This window comes from Equus przewalskii, chromosome 22 (genome assembly GCF_037783145.1).
Source record: "Equus przewalskii isolate Varuska chromosome 22, EquPr2, whole genome shotgun sequence".
NCBI lineage: Eukaryota > Metazoa > Chordata > Mammalia > Perissodactyla > Equidae > Equus > Equus przewalskii.
In genome coordinates, this window is record NC_091852.1 from 23286154 (window position 1) to 23306715 (window position 20562).

A 20562-nucleotide genomic window follows, 5' to 3' on the forward strand; every position below is an offset into this window, starting at 1 on the left:
AAACAGCACACAACTTATATTGTCCTCATTACGAGACTTTAACATTATTCCTAACTTTGAAAGCATCCAAGAGTTATATTTTGGGCTTTCTTTTTTCTTTTAAAGCTATTTTGTTCCCAGATACTTATGACACTTCATTGGGAAATGAAAATACGCTAACGTTTTTGCTTATAGCAACATATACCAGTTGTGAATATACTTATGAATTTTCTATCTTAACAAAACACTCTTTGCATGAACAGTTTTGTGCTCAATGGCTATGTATTTTCTTTATAAATTTTTCGTTTGAGTTTTCAAGCTCTTAATCTATTTTCTTTTCTTAGTTAAAAAGAAAATAATGCAAAGCTGTCTCTCTTTCTCTACGAATCTGTTTACACGAGAACACCAGTTACAGGAGTTGTCTCTCACTCTTGTTGAAAAGTAAGGTGAAAATTAAAATTGCCTGATTTGAAAATTTTGGATGACTGTTCTCCATTTCACTCGGCAGGTAGAGATAAAAGATTAGTGTGATAAAAGTGCTGCCACAGAGACCAATATTCTTAAGATATTAGTAAAATTGTCCATTCCATATTCTTCACATATCTGACAAAACCTGAAATGGGGATAGGTCCCAGGAGAGCAGCTTTTATGCTCATCATAAAATGGTTAGAAGCCTCATCAGCAGGGACGACTATGGCCATCTTACAAGAAGGAATCTGCTTACTGAGATTCCTGTATAATGGAAGACCAAATTCTTCTCTTGTTCAACAAATAATTCAGTCAATAGCATTTTACTTCAGCTGTGCCCAAGGTCCCACACTGAAGGGAGCAGTTTTAGACAAGACATTTAATAAATGTTTGAAGCACCCACACATAAAATTAATCTCCACAGGTCTCCTCTAATGTGGGTAGGTATTACAATTTGTAGTCCACTAAAAGAAACAGAGAAGTTACATTTTTGTTCAAGGCTCCCAAGGATATTAATGTTAATGATGGGACTAAATTCCTCAGTTTTTCCTTCTGTGCTCAAATGAGTCTGACATGCTTCTTTATTACTTTTGTTAAAGTAGGGTTAGAAATAATTTAGTTTACTCAAAGTTACCTGCAAAAGATATAAATTTTACTAACCCAATAATAAACACAACTAATTTTTTAATGATTTATTTAATTGGTCAAATAACAGAAGACAGACTGAAATGGCTAAATTTTGATTAGGAAAAACACTCAAGAAGTGCAGACTCTTAATCATGAGAATCTTCTATTGGAAACATTGAGTTGGAAATTTCTTGAGAACTGATCTTTTGAAATTTCCAAAGCTTCCCACTTTAGCCAAAAAAGAAAAAAGAAAGAAAAATATTTTTCTGCTGTATTATGTACTAGAACCATGGAGGGCAGGCATGAATGAAAATGAAAAAGAGTGAAAAAAAAACTAACCACCTCGGTAAAATTTTGTTCAAGATTCAATTTGGATATCTGTATATTGCATTTTTTTCTACAATTAATATACAATAATTATTTAATCTGAAAAAGAAAAACCAAGAAGTAGGAAAAGTTACTTTTAAAAAATATTTCACATGGGTCTTGTTTTATCTAGACAAATTTGATGTTAGCAAGATTATAAAATAAAAAGATATATTTTATACATCAAGTGATTTAAATTTTTGCTTTTGTGTACAAAATGACATTTTGGGCCACATTTAAGTACACTCATAATTGCACATTTTAGTGTTACCAGTTGAGTTCTTATACAATTCTTTATACTTAACTTTTTTTCATTTTCAGATAAATGTATTTTAGAATATAGTAGCTTCAAGCTGACTTTAAATTAGTGTGATATGCAGACTTTTTTTTGGCTAAAAAAAGGAATCCCATCTGGACAGTAAATGGTAGAGTGAAGTACTAGTAGCCAGGAAAATACAATTTTTAAAAATAAAATTAAGTTTGCTCTCTCTATAAGGATTCATGTCAGATCAAACTGTGCAGATTGACTCTGGCAACTTTTTCTTATGAATGGATGGCTTGAAATTTAAACGTATTCCAAAGCTAACTTGTCTCAACCTGCTCCTGATTAATAATAAAATGCATACAATCAGAAGATAGCTACCTAAACTATATTTTAAGCTTTATTTTGGTAAGTCTGGTTATAGAATTGGAATTAAATTTCCCAATGTACTTTGTAAGGGAGCACATTAATGTATCCTGTAATTTCAGAGAAACTATAAAACTATACTTGTCTGAAAATTCCTGAAGTTGAATTATCAGTTTGAATGTAGAGACAAACTACTTGACAGAATTGGTTTTTCAAATCAAAATTTGCAAAAACAAAGGTCAAGTGTATTGCATACTTAGAATTATGGAGCTTAAAGTCAACTAAAATCCATATGTGATTTAAGTTAGAGAACTGTTGAGTTCACAAGTCTTGTGATGCCAACATAGAAGCAAAAGGTTTTAGAATTGTTTGATGAATACTGATGTTGTTGATTTGCCTCAAAAAAGAAAGTGCTCCCTGACGTTTCTTGTTCTATCTTATGAGAAATTGTACGTTGGCAGCAAGATGTCATAGGCTAATGAGCCACCCTATGCAACTTCTCTTAAACATCTCTAGAGAGTATCACTCAGAGCACAGGGAGCAAGACAAAACAAGGAAAATTGGACTCTGGAACATAAATCAGTAGAGAATTTACACATTGAAATTTTCCATGACAATATCACTTTTAATCACTTTAGTCAGGAAACTTGGTGCAGATAAAGTGGAAAACATTAGCAATTTATAAAATTGTGAGATAATGACAGCTGGATTTTTTTTTGTTTTTACTTATTTCTATACAAATTTATGTTATGTGTTCACTGATGTTATATGTAAATAAGTGTCTAAGCATCTATTTTAGGTGGTGGGGAACATAGAAAAGTACTCATATCTTCCACTGTGGTCTATCATATTTAGAAAAAGAAAGTATAAACAGACAAATGTTAATATCTTCATCTTTTCTTCTACTAAATTCCTGTTTAAATATTTTCTGGAATAATTTAACACAAATTCACTGTCAAGAGTGTACTTGAAGTACACAGTTGCCAATTTCACAAGCTAAAAGACTGCTTTTACCTATTAATGTTACTGTAGAGTGGAAATTCTGTCCCATTTCTTTAAAAGTTAAGGTCACTAGTATGTGCTCATAAAGATGTAGGCATAAAATCGTTTCAACTGACTAACACAACCCTCCTTAGTAGCATTTATATTGACAGAAGCAGAAAATAGCTTTGTTTGCTACAAGGTAGTTTAAAAAGCACCATGGCTTAAAAAAGTAATCTAACTTATCTACGTAATTCCTATTTGCTGCATGGCGGGAATACAACGCTTGCGTAGTTACATAGATTTTTCTCTCAAAATGCCAGTTAACCATTACTGTTAATGGAAACTGCATTTGTAGTTCTTACCATGATGGAGGTGACAAAGTAAAAGCTTTTATAAACGAATTCAACTTCAGTGGAAACCAAGATAAATTCATTTCAAATCAAAAGCAACCAAGAAAGAGGGTGGCCTAGAAATTATAGATTTCAAAAAGTTTTGGCTTTACGAAGGAAACTGTATCCTTGGGTAGAATAATTTTTACATGGTTGACTGGCCTGGGAGTGTTCTTGCAATTAGTCATTGGGGCTGTCACATCTATAGGTTGTCTTTTCTATCAAAAAGAAAACAAAAGATTGGAAAACAGCTAATTTTTCCCCTTTTACTACAGTTTTGCTCTAGGCTGCTTTCATGCAATAGTCTGTGTTGCATGTTTTCTACTTGGCAAATCTAAATGAGATGAGAATCACTCTAGATTGCAATGTCACTTCCCAAAACTTCCTGGGTGGAACGTATGAGAACAAAAGCATCCGTACTTGTCTGCATTTAACTTACTAGGAATAGGTCTAAGGACGTCGGGGATGAGAATCTCCACCAAAGCCTGGTACATCCCATGGTCACAGTTACACATCCATTTCAGGATAGACTCATGTTTGCACAGAGTTATCAGCTTTGCTTTCGGAAGTCGACTTTCTATTTCACTCAGATTGCTGGTGTGAATAAATGTAGCAAATGAATAGATGGCAAATGAGGATAAAAAAGAAAATGGACTTTAAAAATAGTTTTAGTTTATCAAATATCACTGAGGTTAGAACTATATCACCATTGCACTGGTGCCATACAGCTGGATATATATAACACTCCCCCAGAGCTGCCTGTGCACGTTAATACTTTCTGACGGTATGAAAGGCAGATATGATACTAATTCCATGAGGATGAATTAGCTCTACCGCAGTCCCCCAAATCAATAAAAAGGGGAGCTACAACACACGCTGAAACCTCAAGAGAGCAGTTTGTGGTTTATTTTAATCTATTCATTTAATGTTATCAGGTAAGGTTCACAACTGGTATACATATCTCTAATTCATTAGCTGTGACATCTACTCAGCCACTAAAATGAATTGGAAAAGCATATTGATTCTGACCTTGATTCAGTAATGGTAGTGCCATCAGTTGGAGTAGAGGGAGAATAGCGCCAGAATGTTTGCCACAATTTTTCTATCAGGCTAAACTGAAGATTCACAACAACGTCCAATATTGCCTAAAAAACAAAATGGTTATCAGTAATTACCTCACAATATTTCTTATTGGGCTGTGTGAGGAGTGCATAATGTAATGGGACTTAAATAGTAAAGACACCTTTGGGCTCATAAGTTAACCTGGTGAAACTGGACTAAATTTTGCCAACAGAAGGAGGGAAACAAAAGAGATGGGCTAGGGAAAAAAAAAGGGAAAAAAACTCTTGAAAGATTGAGCAGGAGAACTTGTGTTCCTCCTGTAATGGCCTCATACCCCACCCTCACTTTTACCTCTCTTTTTCCTCCATTTTCATTGCTTCCCTTCCTCTCCATTTTCTTCTCTTACTTGTCTTCCATTCCTTTACCCACTGCTTCCTTCTGCCTTCCTCTCTTCCTATTCTCAGACCCAGAAGGGCATAGAACAGACTCAATTCACATCAATCCTCAGGGGCTCAGTGTGTCCACTGGCCATCAAAGAGGGCAGAAGTGAAGGGTGTGGAGGTGCTTGTGTGTGGCAGATGGACTTAGGACTAAATTAGTTCTGTCTAAGGCTGCTGACCAGGGGTTCCAGAGTGTTCCGAGCCAAGCAGAGGCTGGGGCAGAAACTACAGAGTCAGGCTGGCCTTCAGAGGACAGCAACTGTCTAGGCAGAAAAAGAGCACAGCGAGCATATCTCTTTGGTCACGCAATGCCTTCCATTCAGTCCTATCTCTGCACACTTCCTTTAGAGAGCAGCTTTAAGACTATCCCTTTTCTAATCTTGGGGGTGAGGGCCTCACCTCCTCCTTAATTTTATCTCATACAACCATTCTCAAGCTGCATCAAGCACATTTTTTTCGATGCTAAAATTTTGCACTTTTACTAACTTTTGATGATCATATTTAATTTCACCCTGCCATGGCAATTAGTTTGTAAATTTGCCTTCAGATAAAAGCAGTCATAAAACCAACAAATAACTTGTTTGTGCAAAGAACACATGATTCAGTGATTATTTTGAGCATCAAAGACGGAAGACATCAGTATAATGTGTTTGATGTTGTCAGCATCGGGAACGACGACAGGTAAAACAGCCCCATTGAGACCTATGCAATTCACAGAAGCTAAGGGACAACATGGGGCAATCGAGAGAGACAATCTGAGTATTTTAGGCAAAAAAAGGAAGCCATAACTTCATAATTCTAGAGTCTGTGCTACCTGTGTAGCTCTGGCCCTATGTATGACACATACAAAGAATAATTGATGTTCTATACAAAAATACTTTGAGACCAATTCAAATATTAAGCAAATCTGTTTGGAGGCACGTTCCGGGAACTAGCAAGAAATGTGGCAAGTAGTTAGATAATGAAAATGGAGGGAAGGGGACAAACAAATTAGCACACTCCTCACCCTTTAATATCAGCAGCAATAAAAATGCAAACGAAAGCCCGGAAAGTACAGGGCATAAGGATGTCCCTCCTCCCAGGCCAAACCCAAAATCTTCTTAAGAGGGAAATTATTATAGCTGCTTTCTCAACTGTGGCTTAGGCACATTCCAAGAGACATCTATTAATGAAGGAACTATTAATATCTTATATAATACCTTACATATCTCTAACTATGAAATTGCTGTAAGAACACTATGCATATGTTAAAAGAAAAAAAATTACTCTTGGAGCAACTTGTGTAGAAAATTATACTTGTTCCTTACATAACAAAACTGTTGATATAGAAATATTAAAAAGATACAAAATATCTTCGATAAATTGTGAGAATTCCAAATAACAGACAAAACAGGTATATTATTAATCTTTCTTAAAAACGTAAACTGGGGGCCGGCCCTGTGGCTGGGTGGTTGGGTTCGCACGCTCTGCTTTGGTGGACCAGGGTTTCGCCAGTTCAGATTCTAGGCGTAGACATGGCACCGCTCATCGAGCCATGCTGAGGTGGCGTCCCACATAGCAGAACTAAAAAAAGGACCTACAACTAGAATATATAACTAGGTACTGGGGGGCTTGGGGAGAAGAAAAAAAATAGATGTTAGCTCAGAGCCAATCTTTAAAAAAAATAAACTGTAGGAAATATAAAATAAGGGAAGTAAAGAATTCAGCGCATGTTAAATTCAGTAGCTCTTCAAATTAAATAATTTCAAATAATTCTTTCGAAAAGGACATTCACATCAGGCTCATTTGAGGCAGTTTTACAAATGAGTAAAATATTTTATCATTTGTCCACCTACTTTCAAATATGTTCAGATAAAATATATAGGCAATATATTTTAAAATAATCCATATTCTAATGGCTTAGGACAAATGACTATTTACAGGACTGGATATGAGACTCAGGCACCTATGTTTCAAAAGTTTGGAAGTTTGACAGGAAAAAATAATCAGAATTCTTCATTTTCATGTATGCCACTATGCCCCATGAGAGACGGCATGAATGCTGGTAACTCTGAAATAAATGGGGATCATTGTATGCACCGCTATTTCCCACACAGATTAATTACTGTACATGTTCATGACTCTTCATATAGAGTATTCCCCAAAAGTGGTATGTTAATGAAAATTTTGTAATCCAAAGAATATTCTCATTTTACTGGGGGAGTTTTTCAATTAAAATAAGCTTATTATACATTCTTGAGTAATGTGAATAATCATGCTCCAACTTATATTTTGAATAAATATGAGAAACAAAAAAAATCCCCATTATATCTCTATAGGCTAGTTTGCTTAAAGCAGGTTCACCTAAACACAGAGAAATGAGAAATTGCTTAGAGAATCTTTATATATATCTTTATTAAATATATATCATATTCATGTAGAAAGAAAGAATTTTTCTAGATATGTAAGGATCATCCAGAAAATCTCTAACATTGGGAAAAGCATAGTAGTCAAAGAGAAATTATTATCTTTCATCATTCCAAGAAATGTTGGGAACTGGCAGAACACACTGAAAAACACTTCTGGCACACGGTTTGTTAATGAAGAGAGAACTTGCTCTTGGTTGTTAATAATCTAGCACTCTTGACAAGCACTCGGATTCACTCAAGCAGTTGTTATTTCTGGAGTGGGAAAAAAAATCGGTGAATGCTATGAGCTGAGACTTCTCATTGCATACTGCATTGTCAGCAGTCAGGAAGACTGCCCATGAAATCCAGAGGATTATCTTTTACTCCTAAGTAGATCACAAATAGCCCTGGAATAAAGCTACTTAAATTCTAAACAGACTCTTCTCTCAAAAGGAGAGGTACTTAAGAAAACTCTTACTGCAATCCGTTATCCCCTTTCTACCAGGTGAGCTACAGGTACATGAACACGCTGGCTTGGAGAGAGTTCACCTCCCGGAGACAACGTAGCTAATTCTGATGTGGGATATTCCGAGAGGGAGTAGGAGCAGAGATGGAAAATACCAAGAGAAACCTTAATTAACAACAAAACAAACAAAACTAGAGCCTTACTGATCCCCGGAAGGAACACCTAAAGTACTTTATTAAACATTTCCAGAAAATATTTTTGATAGAAATACACACTTATGGTGTAAAATTCAAAAGGTACAAAAAGTATGTTGAAAAATTGAGTCCCTTTCCCTGACTCCCAGTCACCCAGTTTCCTTCACAAAGACGACCACCATTAACATTTTGTTTTTTCTTCTGGAAAGATACATATACATGTTCTTTTTCATTCAAATGATAATATGCCATATACACTGTTTTGCATCTTGCTTTTTCTCTTAAAAATAAATCCTGGAGCTTGTGATATTGGTACATTTAGAGTTGCCTGTTCTTTTTAATGGCTACATAGTGTTCCACTCTATAGATTGTACCATATTTTATTTATTCAGTTCCCTATTACATATTAAAGTTATAACTAATCTTTCACATTAAAAACAATAATGCAAGTTCCCTTGTACACTTATCTCTTCACCCCTAGGTAAGCATTTTTCTAGGATAAACACCTAGAAGTAGAATTACTACACCAAAGGATTCATATTAGGATATGCTAAGAAGACAGAGAGTAAAATTTATTCTCTCTTTCCTGCAGTCTTCACTTCTCCAGTCTGAGACAAGAAGAAAAATTAACTTATTTGTGCTCAAAGAAATATGAACTAACGTCATCTGCCTCTAGGAGTAAGTTTGATTATTTTGTTTTAGCAAGTTGTCTGGCAAAACTTAGCAAGTATTCGTAGTATGTTTAAAAAGACTTACCTCACAGTGCTCTCGATAAAGACTCTGCAGTGACTTGATATCCTCGAAGGTAGTACCATCTGGCAGAGAAGAGATTTCAACTTCTCCAAACTCTGGAAGTGCTCGAGATGCATCTGTTACCATGACAACACAACAGAAAAAAGCTATTGTGGATGGTGCCAATTACAGATTAATGAGGGAAAATTTAAGAAGACTAAAAAAGAAAATATTTTAAAGGTCCGAGGTCCAAAGAGCAAGGACTTTTCAGATTAGTACTTTGCAAACAAAACTGAGCAACATCGTTAGCACAAAAGAATAAAGGGAATACTCTTAAACATGTTGGAGAAACTAAATTTTCATTACAATTATACTGGAAATATAAAGACATCACAGTGTCTCTCAATATATGGCCCCTATTAAAAGAAAAATAATCTCAAGCTGGCCAGTATCAATTTTAGTTATTTTATTATGTTACTTAAGTATATAAAAAATAAATCTAGCTTTAAACTCATTACACTCGCACCTCTTATATAATCATAAACCAAAAGAGCTACAAAATAAATACAAAGAAAACTACAAAAATAACATTAAACTTAACATTAATTTGATGTGATGGATGATGCTGTAGTCCTCTAACTAAATTACCTCTCGCAACATGAATACGGTATTGACTGCTGTGGCACAGGATCTTTTGAGTTCGACAGGCCTATACCAACAGGCACTTCATGGTGGCTGGTTCTCCCATTACTCTTCTATATTCAAATGAGCTGTGAAACCTTCCTCCACACAGAGCACTGGGACATCATTTAGCCTTCCCTTGGGATGAAGGCGTAATTTACATAGTAAGTCTCTCTCTGTTCTTTTCTCGTTAGCTCTGGACAATTAATGAAATAGATTTTGGTGCCTGCTTTATCATAAATGCAAATACAAATGTGGAAACTAAAATTGCAGAACAATATTCATTCTAGTTTTCTAGGTAATCGAGAATATGCTTTTATTTTTTTTAAATTATAACTGAAATAAAAACACAAAATAAAAAAATAAAAATTCCTGTCGAGAGCTCACATGTCCACAAGAATACACCTGAGGACTTTAGTTTGGGAAACGCTGCTATAGTATTTTCAACTTCAGTAGCTGTTCTGACCTGAAAGTCCATTTTAGTTGTCTTTGTCAAAAAGTGCACACAGACACATATACACACACACAGACACATACACACATGCACTCTCTGATAACTTCTACTTATCTTGACCTGTTGTACGAAAACTATGCATGTTCATCTCTAGAAGAGTTATCAAAGTGCCATTTTTGCACCTTTGGCTATGACAGGAATATGCAAAATGTTCAAGTTCCACTTCCTAACTCTTTAAATAAAAAGAAACATGTATATCATCTACAAAATTACAAAAATAGAAAGTGCTGTGATCGACTTAAAAGTATAAATTACTGTTTAAACATTTACAATTTTTTTCTAATTTGAGACTATGCATATGCAACTTTATACACAGGAAATGAGAATTCTTTTTGGCACTTGAAGTTACTACTGAAAGTAAACACAACACAATTTTGATCACAAAAACCTAATTAATACAAATTCTGGAGAACAATTTCACAGCAATGAGCCTTTAATTTACATACATTTAAAAGTCCTACATAGTTGAGATTTTTAAAAATAATCTCTAGTGAACATGAGAAAGTAGAAATGAACTGGAACTACCACATGATGTGCACAGTTTCAGCACAAAGAAAGTCTTCTATGTAATTAACATCTGTAAGAGACATCACATTTAGAGAAAATACTACTATTGTTCTCTTGTTTTCAAAATCCTAATAGCAACTAATATGCATTACACCTTAACATACCTAAAAACTGTTGATGATGTTGACTTTGGGCAATTACAGTTTGCTCAACAGATGTGCCTGTCTGTTGACCACTTCCTGTGAAACCATCTGCAACCCCATCCACTTTCTGCATAGGCTTGTACCTAAAAATATTAGATGGGAAAAAACAAACCAAATTATTCCTTGCTTTTTTACACTACACAAAACTCCCAAGGCATCCAATTTTATTCTATCTTTAATGTCTCATGATAGTTGTAGGATTTTTTTCCCTTGACAGTCTCATAAAGTTAGGATGAAGAAATTTTTTCAGTTGTGAAAAGAAAAAAAGAGGGTGGGATGTAGGAAGGGGACCCATTTTTGAAAATTCAGTAATTTACTTAAGAATGAAAGAGTTCTGAGGTATTTCTTTGGACAGCAGTGGGAAAGATGTCCATGATTATAGTTTTAATACATGGTTTGAACATAACTTGTAATGGCCAATGGATCAAGGCAGAAACATTTTAAATACAATGGGATTTTAATATGAACTAGGATCTAGGAGCTAGGGCCTGAGAAATGTTAATGAATGGCCTTCAATTGATTAATATCTCCAAAATATGATTCAGACTACAAACTTTATCATACTATTTTTCATATCTCCTAAAACCTCCCATCCATCTCAACACATTCATCTCCCTTGACTCCTATCCATATCTGCAAATACAAAGACCATAAGCATCAGATTGCAGCAAAATAAAGGCAAGAATCCATCTACAAACCTAGTTTACCAAGCTAAAAAAAAAGAATCAAAGACAACTATAGTTATGTATTTATCTTTAGGTCCTCCTCATACAAACTCATGAACTTTCCACACTGCTAAGACAGAGAAAGTACGCAGCAGCAGCATGGGCAAGAAGGAAAGACTGCTTGGGAGAGAAATAACACATAAAAAAAAGAGCTGGGTAGGTCTCCAGGGATAAGCAAATACAAAGTAAGAAATAAGCAGCAACTACAATTTCTTCTTTTGCTAATATTTCATTTATTTTTCATTTTAGAAATTTGGAAAAACAGATAAATGCAAGAAAACATTAAAATCTACAATAGGCTTATTACCTAGAGATATCACCATTCACTTTATAATATTTTTTCCTTTCATTTTTCCCCATTTCTAATTGTATTTATAAACAAAACCACCTAATAGTCTCAGGATCCAGACACTTGACTCTTATGTTAATATCATAAGTCAACTGCATCATGAATATGAAGTTATTGTGAATAACAATTTCCCTGATACATGAAACAGGATATACGCAAGACGCCTGCACTCTGACGACAGATATGAAATGAACTGACTTGGTGAAACATACAAACTAATGCTCAGGTTGCCTCAGCAAATGATTCAATCTCGAATGTTATTAATTATAACTTAGATAAACGAAACTTCCAAGAAAAATTGTAAAGTCACTCATAATGACATTTACATTTATTTCTTACATGACAATATATCAGAAAGAACTATGAAAAGCAAAAATAAAGTCAGAAGATGAACAGGGTGAAAGAAGGGCACAAAATACTTCATTCTTGTTACCGTTCTAGTGATGACCCCGTACCACCAAATGTTGGTTACTGCTTTCTAATGATATAAAGAACTCAACCCTATTTTTTAATCAATGGAAAAAACCACCTGAGGGTACTTTTCAACAGGGGCTATATCAAGAGATGACATAAGGGTTAGTGTTGTGGCGTGCTAGAAGTACCATTTATGAAAAATTGAATGTTTTTCTGATTTTTTTCCCCCCTTAAAGAATCATCTTAGAGAGGCAAAAAAAAAAACTTTGTGAGGCAAGTACTTTGAGTCCTTGTGTGGGGGAGCAGTTGCTAACCATTCTGTTCTAGAAGACTTGAATGATTTTATTCTTTGGGAGTATATTTATGGAAGTTTCTTGTCCTTATCGATCCATTCCAGGTTTCATTTGACTTTAGCCTCCCTTTTCCAGCTATGAAATTTCTTATCACTAATAAAATAGGCTAAAATTATTTAATCATGTTTCTTCATTTAAGTTAACGGATTTGGGATTCATGAGGTTAATAAACAAAAGTGGTTAAAGGGATTTGACCTATTTACCCTGGAGAAAAGAAAATGGAAATATTTTCTATAGACTTTGATTATATTCAATTTTAACACAGGATTAGAGAGTAATTACCAGACTTTGCCCAGCTATGCTTTATAAAGTTTTCTTTGTCCAAGACAGCATCTAGTATACTACAGATGTTTAATAGGACAAGTGGAATTTAACCATAAAAGGAAATGACACATATTCCTCTAGGACTGTTAAGTTTTCAGAGGACAGATGCTATGTCACAGTCTACTGTCATACAGTGCTTAGCAAGCCTGCAGGCTTCAAGTAAAATTATCTGCTTCCTTAGAAAGATGTAGACAGTGGAAGTTCCTAGAGGAAAGAGATATTATATTTTTAATAGCACTCAAAATCACAATACATTATAATTAATGTATGACTATGCTTAATAATAATGATATTGAGTGGGAAGCACGGGTTAGAGGTACATTGTATTATATAGGGGATGGAAAATACATTGAGATTAGTTTGTAAAAAGGAAAAAAGTTGGTAAATTCTGGAGAAATTGTACAGGTCAGTATTTAAGAATAAATCTTATATAGGAGAGGAGAAGAAAAAAAGAGGAAAATATAGTCAGAATTAGGAAATGGGTGGTTTTATTCTAACCATAAGAGTAACAAGGAGAACAGTAGATTGAACTGATCGGGCAGAGACGCACTATGTGGATCCATTCTTGGTTGTACTGTCAATAGCACCTCGGTAAACCAGAACCTTATGTTGTATGTGTGGTTGTGGGGACAAGTTTGAGAGGGGTTTGTGTTATAAAGAATGATGTCAGAAAGGGCAGGAATATGGCTCATGTACAAAAGTAGTATTAATGGGAGCCTGTAAGTATGAGAAGCTTCCACGTAGTGCTGACTTTTGCTTTTCCTGTTTTGTTTTAAGTAATAAATCATGTAGTGGCATATCCACCGTGCGTTACCTGGCATTGGATTGGTACTTAGAAGGAATCCCCAGAAATCAGAAATGTTGAACTGAGGAAAGTTAGACGTTCATTTTCCTGATGCTCTAAGGAAAACATGCTATCTCTGTCCATCACCTGAAAGGGCTGGGTCTTCCCAGAGAAGGAGGGAGTTTAACAGGAAGTCAAGAATAGCCACATTAAAAACAAGCTAAACAAGCATCTGTGGAAACTGTTTCTTCTTGGAAGAAAGATGGTATTCTCTTATATTAGGGTTTGAAACCTAATTGTATATCAGTATCTGGGGTAGCTTTTCAAAAAATTCAAATGCTAGGCTCACCCTAGAGCTACCCAACAAAATCTTTGAGAAGGGGGCTTAGGAATTAATTATTTTAACTAGCTTCTCAAATGTTTCTTAAGTAGCCTGCACAGAACTAGTCTGCAGGAGCCTTTTGATTTGATATAAATTCCTTCAGCCCATCGTTGTAGAAGTACATCCATAACAGAGACAAATCATTCTTTATAAAATAAATCATCAATTTTCAATTTGTTTTCCAATAAATGACATTTGGAATGTAAATAAATTATCTCTGGATGATAGATGAATAAGTGAATGAATGTTCAAGGTAACATATTTCATTTTATCATACAATCAATTGATCTCAATGTATATCAAATCAATTTAGCAAGTACCAATTGAGCATTTACTATAAGTAAAGCACTGTAAGTTCACGGTTTTGAAAAGGCTGTGTCTAAAGAGAATTTTTCCAGGGCGATTTTTATATTCTATTGACTTACATGATAATTCAACATTATCTTAACTCTGGTTGAATTTCAACTGACCTTTTAGCATTGAAACATAGCTTTCAGATTTCCTGCCTGTCTACCTTCTTCACAAAATAATCACCACTTAAATAATAATTTGTAAAAACTTTCTACTGAAAGAGAGGCTTTCTACTGAAAAAAAAATTCTATGTTGAATCCTTAAAAAACTGAACTCTTTAGTATTTAAGAGTATTGTCTCCCTTTAACTCCATTTATTTTATAAATTCATTATTTTTAGATTATTTTCTTATAGTAGATTCTTAGTGCTTCTGAGTTGTATGTGCTCTGAGAAAGACCTGTACTATATCAAATGAAGAAACAGCTCTTGGTTTTAAAATTAGTAGGAGGCAAATGATAATTTTAACAGCTTGCAACTCCATGGGCAATCAAAGCTGAAGTTGTTAATGATTAAGAAATCAAAGGAACTCTAATGCTTTAATAGCTAAGTGTATGCATGAAACCTGTCACTAACACAGAAAACTTGGAAAATTATTAAGAATCTTCCCCATGGGGTTAGTCATAGCTGTTATTTAGAACTTGGACAGCTGTAACTCTACTGTAAAATAATATCTCATTCTGTCAATAATCTCACATGTACAGATACTGAAGGAGTCCAGTGGAAGGTGTCACCATTGAACTAACCATACTGGTGGAAGGATTTTCCAGACTCAACAAAACATTTGGGAAAAAGTCCCTTTGAAGCAGATGAAAAACACAAATGCAAAATCTGAACTCTAGAGGCAAAGAGAGTCATTATTATGTTTATAACTCTAGGAAGTACACAATCACTTGATTTGCATGAACAAATCTAAATGCTGAGCTCATAATCAAGAGGCTAAAATTTTTCTATTGAAATCTTGAGATTCTCTTTGGAAAAACTGTCCCAGAAAATCTTTAAATGGCTTGAGCTCTGAAATGAACCAAATGATATAACCATGAACAGATCAGAAGAAAACAGTAAATGTTAAGAGTGCCATTCTTTCAGAATAGTAACTGACTCCTTGATGTCACATTGAATATGTCTATATCTAAATGACTTCTAACATCAACCCTGCTGGTTAATGATAGTTATTCCATCTCTTCAATTCTCTTTGGTGGCTCTCACGGAATTTGTCTCTTCATTAGCTCTACATCTATAATTGGGCAAGAGAGGAGGAAAAAAATTCAAATGGGGTAGTTGTATTAATTGCGGCTATTTTAGTCGAAAATGTGGGAGAGGTAGGGAAAGGAGGAAGTTGAAGCTGTTCGCTAAAATAAAAGCTGTGGATCATTCATTCATTTCATAAATATTTATTAAGCACTGACAATATGCTCAGTTGTTCTTCTAGGTGCTGAGAATGTACCTAAATGTTGAAAGAGATAAAACTGATTCCCTTATCTCATGAATTTCTTCACTTAGACCTCTGAGCATGGGTAATTTAGGGCTAACTGTATAGAACTGACAGATTCTTGCTACAAATACACATGACACTTCTTTTATCTACAGCTGGCCCTTTCTGTTAAACTGATTCCAAAGGGATGCTCCCACTTCTCTATTTGGAGAATGACAACCTGACTACACCTGATGCCAAGATAGCAACAAAAACAAAAAAGGGCATCTGAGGCTTTATCTAGGAAAAATATAAATTAGCGAGCCTCCAGCATATAGCAAGATTAAATGGGCCTCAGTTTCCGTATCAGTAAATAACAATATAATTGCCAAATGAGACTTGCATATAAAGTGCTTATTGAAGAACATTTTAAATGTTCAATAAATGTTCAATGGAAGGATAAGTGGTGACTATTACTATTAACAAACTTTACATGAATTACTACAGTTAATAATTACCGAATTGTGATGATTTATGAATTTCCTATCTTCAATGGAAGGTATGTTTACCTCAGGGACTGCTTCAGGGGCATAGCGAACAAGAACTACCTCAGTGCCAAGATTTCTTATTTGTCTCCAAAATCCAAATGCACATGCACCTCATCTTCTTCCCACTAAAGACTCCTGCCACCCTCAGCTGCCTCAGAGCAATTTACCAGCCATAGATGTTCAGCTCTGTAACAACCCCAGGGAATTCCTGGTCTAAGAGAGAAATGATCAGCCATTAACATCAGTCACAGTAGAAAACCACTGGCCAAAGAAATGGAAGCCAAACTTGCCTAACTGCCAGGCTTCATTCTTCTCCAAAACAGTCTTATTAAAGAAATACTTTTTTCTACTGCACAAAGCATAATAATGATAAAAATAATTATTATTTATCTAATACTTGAATGTTTCCAGTTATAAAAAACCTTTATATACTTTTTTCCACTTGAACTTCAAAACAACCTGTGAAGAGGTCTATTATTATTGATTTTCTCTTGCAGATGAAGAAACCAAGATTCAGTGAAGTTTAGTCACACACTCTGCAGAAGCCACAAAGCAGCCTATACTCAAGTCCCTATTTCCCTATTTTAAATATAGGGTTCTTTCCACTAGTCTATGAAACTTATATTAAGAAAGGTCTTTTAATGAGAAAGGTCCTTGGCCTCCCTCACTCCCTAGGAACACGCATGATTTCACATCTGTTTACAGCCAAAGCAAAAGCAGCCTTGCTGTACCATCTTTCCATGTGGCCTCTATCCCTCCCCTCAGTGCCACGAAGGGTCCTTCTTTCACAGGATCCAATTCCTGTGAAGAGACCATTCAAAGAGGCTAGAAGTGGCACATTTCCCCCACTTATTTGGGACATACTTACTAAAGTGTGACTTTTCCCTTTATTTCATATGCAAAAATTTTATTACATGTGTGTGTTCCTGTTGGGTTATCTTACCTCTTTAAGGGTGGAATTCTTATAAGAATAAAGACAAGAGGACTGGGTTCTAGTAGTCCTGGTTGCTATACGATCGTGCAGAAATTATCTACCCTTTACAAACTTCAGTTTTCTCATCAAGAGGATGAGCTGGACCAGTGATCTCTTCATTCCAGCTATAACATTCTATGATTCTGTGATATCTCTTTCAGATGTGATGGGCATGTTCTATATGCAACTGTTGGTTGCATGTATCTGCACGTATTTTTTGAAAGAATGATAAACGCAAATTAATATCTTGAGAATGGCTACTGAGATCAAATATAGCCAAGAACATTGTCAAAAGCACCTGGCTCTAACACCTCTTTTGCTACTAGGATTTGGAAGAATACCTAAAACATATGTGCCAACACTCTCTATGAGCTTCTTTTAAATATTAAAAATAAATTGCAGCAAACATTTTTCCTTAGTTTGTAGAGTTGAAAATTACTGATCTCTTGCGGTCAGCCCTGTGGTTGAGTGGTTAAGTTTGCGTGCTCTGCTGCGGGGGCCCAGGGTTTCGCTGGTTCAGATCCTGGGTGTGAACATCGCACTGCTCATCAGGCCATGCTGAGGTGGCGTCCCACATGCCACAACTAGAGGGACCCACAACAAAGAATATACAACTATGTACCGGGGGCTTTGGGGAGAAAAAGGAAAAATTTAAAAAATCTTTAAAAAAAAAGAAAATTACTGATCTCCTTTTTGCTGTATAACAACCTAATTTATTTACTGTCTAAAGTAGGGTAAGTAAATTAGTCCATGAGTGAATTTCCTTGACAACTGAAGATTATCTCATTTAAGTGTAGAAGTTATTTTCATATGAAAATATTTTCAACTATTACACATTGCTGTGCTTCCTTAACCTCTTCTTGATTACCTATAATGTCATCAATAAGCAAAATAGTTATTACACTGTGTCAGACTAGATTCTAATCACTAGAATGATCCTCAAAGGGCCTACTGAAGTGCCTAGGTCTATTTGTCCCTCCACTGAATGTGCACAGACTGCTGTGTTGAATAACCCAAAAGTAAACAGAAGACCCTTGTCTACTTGTATTTCCTCTTGCCAGCTGTTATATCTCATGATTGCCTGTGAATCAAGTGGGCTCTAATCTGCTCCTTTATTTTAGGTAAATGGCTTGAAGATGGCTTCATCTTTTCAATTAAACTAAACTACGGGCTCTGTGACATCTGTTTTTCAATCAGAAGCTGTTTCCATTTATTTCTAGACTCATAGCTATATTCCATATGGTGGTGGTGCTGGGAATATGATTTGTAGAGAAGTGGAAATTTCCTTTACTACCCTATCATATCTTGAAATAAGATACCTTATGTAAAGGAGCTCTAAAAATGATAAAGCTATACAAAACAATAATCACTATTACCACTATAACTACATACTATGATTCGAAACTTATCAGAAAACTGCACAAATTGAGCTCCAAAACTTCACTTTAATTTGATAAAATAATCACAGCATATACTTGAATTTCCTTACCATAAGAACACATGAAATACATAAATTTATACTATGAAAGATGTGCACATACAGATGCACACAAGAAACCTTGAGGCATTTAAACAATTTGAATATTCTAAAATATTAAACACTAGTACCTGCTATAATATATTTTAAACCTTTCACATGTCCCTGTATTTTAACAAGAGAATGTCAGTCCCTTTTAATGTGAATTTTAATCTATTCAATAAAATCATTTGAGTTTTGGAATCATCTTATTTTATAAGCTATAAAACAAATGATACAATAAGTTTCTTCCCCACTATTTTCAACAAATTCTCTTAACCCTTCCACGCAGACTTAGGGAGAGAAACCCCTCCTCTCCTGTCCCAGTGTTTCTGCACATGGGGATAACTGGCTTCACTTAAGGCCTATCATGTCGCCAGTTGACAGAATCCTTCAGAGAGACAACAAACCTCCATCTGTCCTGCTAATTCCAATGAGGGGTCTGTGAAGTTGATAACACTAACCCTGCAATCAGTTATCAAGACATCATTCCAAGAGCAACTGTCCATAATTCAAAACTTTTATAATTAAAAAAAAAAAACTTAAAGGGAGTTTCAGTACTTCTTTGGTTCTCTAACATTCCTATTTCATAAGAACGCAAATACTAAAGTCTGCACAATTTACTAATACTACTGAGAATTTTATGTCACTTTTTAAATACATCCATATTATATCTAATTCTAAAAGCAATTACTACTATAATGAGGCTGATGGATTTTCATGGCTCATTAATCTTTATAGCTCTGGAATCTGTTTCATAAGGAGACCTTTGTAAATCCTAGCTTTTGCTTACCTAACCTAGGGTTTTTATTAAAAATGTTCCTTGAAGGCTTCCATTTCCATGAAAACTTGCTAGGGTTCTTTGCAATTAAATCACAGGAAGAAGTAGACTTCAGCTGTCTTAGGTGCAATTTATCGTTTTTGTTCATATTTAAGTTTGAATGTATGTTATTTTTGGATCAAACTTTTTTTTCTCTGGATCTCACCATCATCTCCACCATGCAGTGCTGCTATGCATGAATGCAGAGACCACAGTAGAAAGTAAAAGCTGTAAGTGTTGCCACTAACAGGTGGAAAAAATAATCATAACCCAAAACAATAACGGTTTATCACAACTCACAAGAACTCTATTTCCAACCATATAAGGGACTGTCCTATGATTTATTTTAACATTTTTTTCAGAGCCCTTCTTAATATATTTCACTGACTCTACCTCAAAAAATAGAGATCAGTAATTTAAAAATTAAGACTGAGAATATGTAAGTTAAAAATCTATAGGGCCAGCACAGTAGCACAGTGATTAAGTTTGAGCACTCTGCTTTGGCAGCCGGGGGTTCACCAGTTCAGATCCTGGGCACAGACCCATGCACTGCTTATCAAACTATGCTGTGGCAGGCATCCCACATATAAAGCAGAGGAAGATGGGCACGGATGTTAGCTCAGGGCCAATCTTCCTCAGCAAAAAGAGGAGGATTGGCAGCAAATGTTAGCTCAGGCTAATCTTCCTCAAAAAAATAAAAAAAAAATTAAAAATCTAAAACCCTTAAGAAACTTTTATAAAATAGCCAATCTTGAACTGACTCTTTAGTCCAGAACACTCCCACTACAAATTACAACTGTGTTAAAAGCACTTAACAAGCGTCTTTACCTCTAATCTCCTCCCACTAAATACTTCTTGCCCAAAATAAAAAAGTCATCTTTCTAGAAAAAATCTGAAAGTTTCATTATTTGGCTTCAAAACCTTACAAAGCTTCAAAGCTATGTTCTGCACAAAGAACAAACTTATTAGCTTCATATACAACCAA

General features: G+C 35.1%; 1 protein-coding gene across 16 annotated transcripts in view; it reads right to left on the reverse strand.

Annotated features, from left to right (window-relative positions):
* The window catches only part of RFX3 (regulatory factor X3), a 263930-nt gene that overhangs the window by 46321 nt on the left and 197047 nt on the right, over window positions 1-20562 (reverse strand). For all 16 annotated transcript variants that reach the window (XM_070590686.1, XM_008543896.2, XM_008543874.2 and 13 more), the window contains 4 exons: window positions 10589-10710; window positions 8747-8859; window positions 4471-4586; window positions 3881-4035 (listed from right to left, as the gene is read on the reverse strand). In XM_070590686.1, the coding sequence (XP_070446787.1) occupies window positions 3881-4035; window positions 4471-4586; window positions 8747-8859; window positions 10589-10710 (506 nt within the window). The remainder of the gene's footprint in view (window positions 1-3880; window positions 4036-4470; window positions 4587-8746; window positions 8860-10588; window positions 10711-20562) is intronic.